The sequence below is a fragment of the Crocodylus porosus genome, unplaced genomic scaffold (assembly GCF_001723895.1).
Source record: "Crocodylus porosus isolate Cpor-Errol unplaced genomic scaffold, CroPor_comp1, whole genome shotgun sequence".
Taxonomy (NCBI): Eukaryota; Metazoa; Chordata; order Crocodylia; family Crocodylidae; genus Crocodylus; species Crocodylus porosus.
The window spans coordinates 149715526-149718693 of record NW_017728906.1 but is presented as its reverse complement, the minus strand read 5'-3'; the positions used below and the strand labels follow the sequence as shown (position 1 = coordinate 149718693).

General features: G+C 36.6%; 1 protein-coding gene across 1 annotated transcript in view; it reads right to left on the bottom strand.

Moving 5' to 3' along the window:
• Positions 1-583: 583 nt before the first annotated feature.
• Positions 584-3168, bottom strand: part of GTF2F2 (general transcription factor IIF subunit 2) — a 154589-nt gene continuing 152004 nt past the window's right edge. Inside the window, exon 9 of the mRNA XM_019529895.1 lies at positions 584-1469. Within this exon, the coding sequence (XP_019385440.1) occupies positions 1350-1469 (120 nt within the window). The 3' untranslated portion in view covers positions 584-1349. The remainder of the gene's footprint in view (positions 1470-3168) is intronic.

Below are 3168 nucleotides of genomic sequence, written 5' to 3'. Positions count from 1 at the left end.
AACTTGACAGAGCACTTATTTGTCATATAGTCCAAGCTGCCATCAGACTGAAACAATTTTAAGTGGATGGTCTAACTTCAAATACCAATCAACTTCCCCCTCCATTAACTTCCTCTTGGCTTTACTGCTTTGAAATGCAAAAGATCAATTAGATCTTTCTTATTTCATTACTGTTTATAATCCAGCAATTTAGCAGTGTGGGAAATATGACAAAATAAGTAATATCAAAGGTTAGGTTTAATCTTGTTGATTAGATTTATATGCCACCCTATCCAAAGAAGCTGATCACATTATTAAAAAAAAGACTGCTTCTTGTAGACTGAGATAATTTAATTATATGCATCTTTTTTGATATTCATATGATTTTTTTTTACCTGAAGTTTTAGAGATGCCAAATTACAACTCTTAAAAAAATTACTTACAATAGTATACTTTACCTGAGAGCTGTAAAAAAACGAAAGAAAGCGACAAGTTTCCTGAAGTCACCTGAAGAGCTAGTTGCAAAGTTGGGGATAGAATATAGGTCTGAAAAGAAAAAGAGTTTTATATCTACACTATTATCACAGTTAATTCACTATCACTCAATAATTTATATCATTTTATTTGGTACAAATTAAAATGCTATTTTTATTGATAAGTCCAAACATAAAACATGGTAACATTAAACCCCCCCCCCCCCCAGCAAAAATACACTTGTTCCTTGCTGCACTTGAAAGGACAGAGAGCAGATTTCCCGCAGCAAAGACAAACTGCAGTGGTCTACCTCCTCTGCCTTAATCTGTACGTGAGAGAACCATTTTTAATGGACTATAACTTATTCCCACAAAGACTTAAATCACCATGAGTGTTATAGCTGTTATTTTTCTTAAAGGTGCATACTGAGAGGTGCAGAATGTAATAATTCCCAGTCAGCAGTTATGACCATTATAGATTGCAAAATCAGGCCCCTAAAGAATACTGCAGAAGTGGTCATGTTGAGGCAGTCCTGCTGGAATGCAAAACATATGGTTATGTCTTCCTCCAAAATACGCTTTGCTTTAAAGTTAGCAATGCTTAAAAAAGCCACAATACTATTAAAAAAAAAAATCAAAACCCAAACTCAAGAGATTTCTAATAAAGATAAATCTAATACAAGTTTATTCTATAAATATTTTTGTCAAAAACAAACACTTATAGAAACTTCCAAGAAATATTTTCCTTTTTAAAAATGAAGCTAGGGAAATTACAAAGTATCTGGTGTTTTAATATAGCATTGAAGCTGTGCTCAGTTCTATCTGTGTAACTGCAGCGCTCCCTTGGTGCGGTTCCAACTCTCCTGCAGCCTGCTTGTTGCTTTATGAACAGTTCTTTTAATCACTCTTATCTTCTCCTTGATAGTGTCTGTATTCTGGCTTCAGCTCCCATGTGTTTTTGTGGGTCCCCTTAACATTGTAGATGCCTATTTCTCTTAAAATTTCTTTCAAGTATATCTGAAAGGAAAACAAAAATTCAAAATTAGAAGGACAGGCAACTGCTATAGTTCTTACATCAAACATGACACACATGGTCTGCCTTTAAATTTAAATTGCTACTAAAATGACAATGAGGTCACGTGATAGCTACTAATAATACTTCTTCACGTGGTTTAAAGAAACTAAAATCTGATACTCTGTGCCAGGAGTTGGTAACCTTTCACTACTGTGAGCCACTGCATGCAACCCAGCCGTGGCTGTGGGCTGTACCCTTGCACCACTTGGTGATCAGCAAATGCCACAAAAGGAACTGAAAAAGCAGTATGCACTAGGACCCTGGCGATGCTGTCTCTATCACAGCAGAGAAAATAAAGTGAATATAGCAGGCAACAGGGCCTGGGGACACCTCCTCTGACGTGGCTGGAGTGTGCTGCTGATTCCTCCATCTGCCAGGGCCAGGTCCAGTCTCTTCAAGAGCTGGATCTGGCCCACAGGTGTTGGCTGATGACCTCTGCTATATGTGATTAAGTGTGCAATAATTACTCTGCTTAAGTGGATGCATAAGAAGTTTCAAAGCCTTACACTATAAAACCCATTACAGCAAAAGTCAAGTTAATAATCAAACACAAACGCACGCCCCTGGCAACTAAGGAAACAAGTCAATCCCAAATCTAAAAATTCCTGAATTGGCCTGATCACTTACCTTAGAAGTACAACACCACTAGTGACCTCAGAGTCAGACAGTAGGGCAGCAGGTGTTTGAGCATCAAATCCCATTAACAGTACGCCATCTCATGATCCCCTATCTAAATAACTTCAAAATCTACCTGTAAGTTTAACTCACTTCATCTATGCCACATGATTTTTTCTTTAGAATGACATTTTCAAAATTCAGAATCTCATGCAATATCAACTTAAATACTTTACCAAAGTCCTAGTATAATATGGCCACAGTTACCTTTATCAACAAAACCTGTAGCTTTACTTAAAAAGAGATAAGTTTTGGTTGCAAAACCTATTTTTCATAAATGACATACTAACGGTATTAATTTTGAACATGACCCTGAAGCCTTTCCTTTAATGTGTCTGAAACTGATTCTTGCTCACTTATCTATATTTACCTAGATTATCCCGTTTCCCTTTTATTTTCCTTCCCCGCTCAGTCTAAGAGAACTTAATTAACCAAAACAGAAATAGTAAGGATCTCTATCAAGGCCTTGGAAAGCTCCACAGCCAATTGAAATCTTGGGTAAAAGTCACGTTACCTGCATATCTGAAAGGATTAACGTTACAAGTAATTTTACACCTGCCTCTATTATCAGGACAGCTGTAATAAAAATAATTTCATTAACATGGAGGTCAGTATATAATCTTAATTCCTTTTAAGTAACAAACACAGCCTTTCCTGGATCATCACTTGAAGTTTTACAACACCGTTATGTAACAGACTGATATCATTCCAAGAATTTATTTAATTTCACATATCTATCTATCTATCTTTCTATCTAGGATACTAGGTCATAATAATCAAACTCTGGCTCTATAAATATTTAATACTGATATCATTGCAGAGACCAGTATACTCTTATCAGGATTGTGGCCATATTACACTGACAACGTGAACCAGATGGGGCAACTGACAACTGATACCCAGGAAAAAGCCAACCTATTAAATGGGTACTTTGCGTCAGTCTTTCATCAGTCCCATGGGATGCCC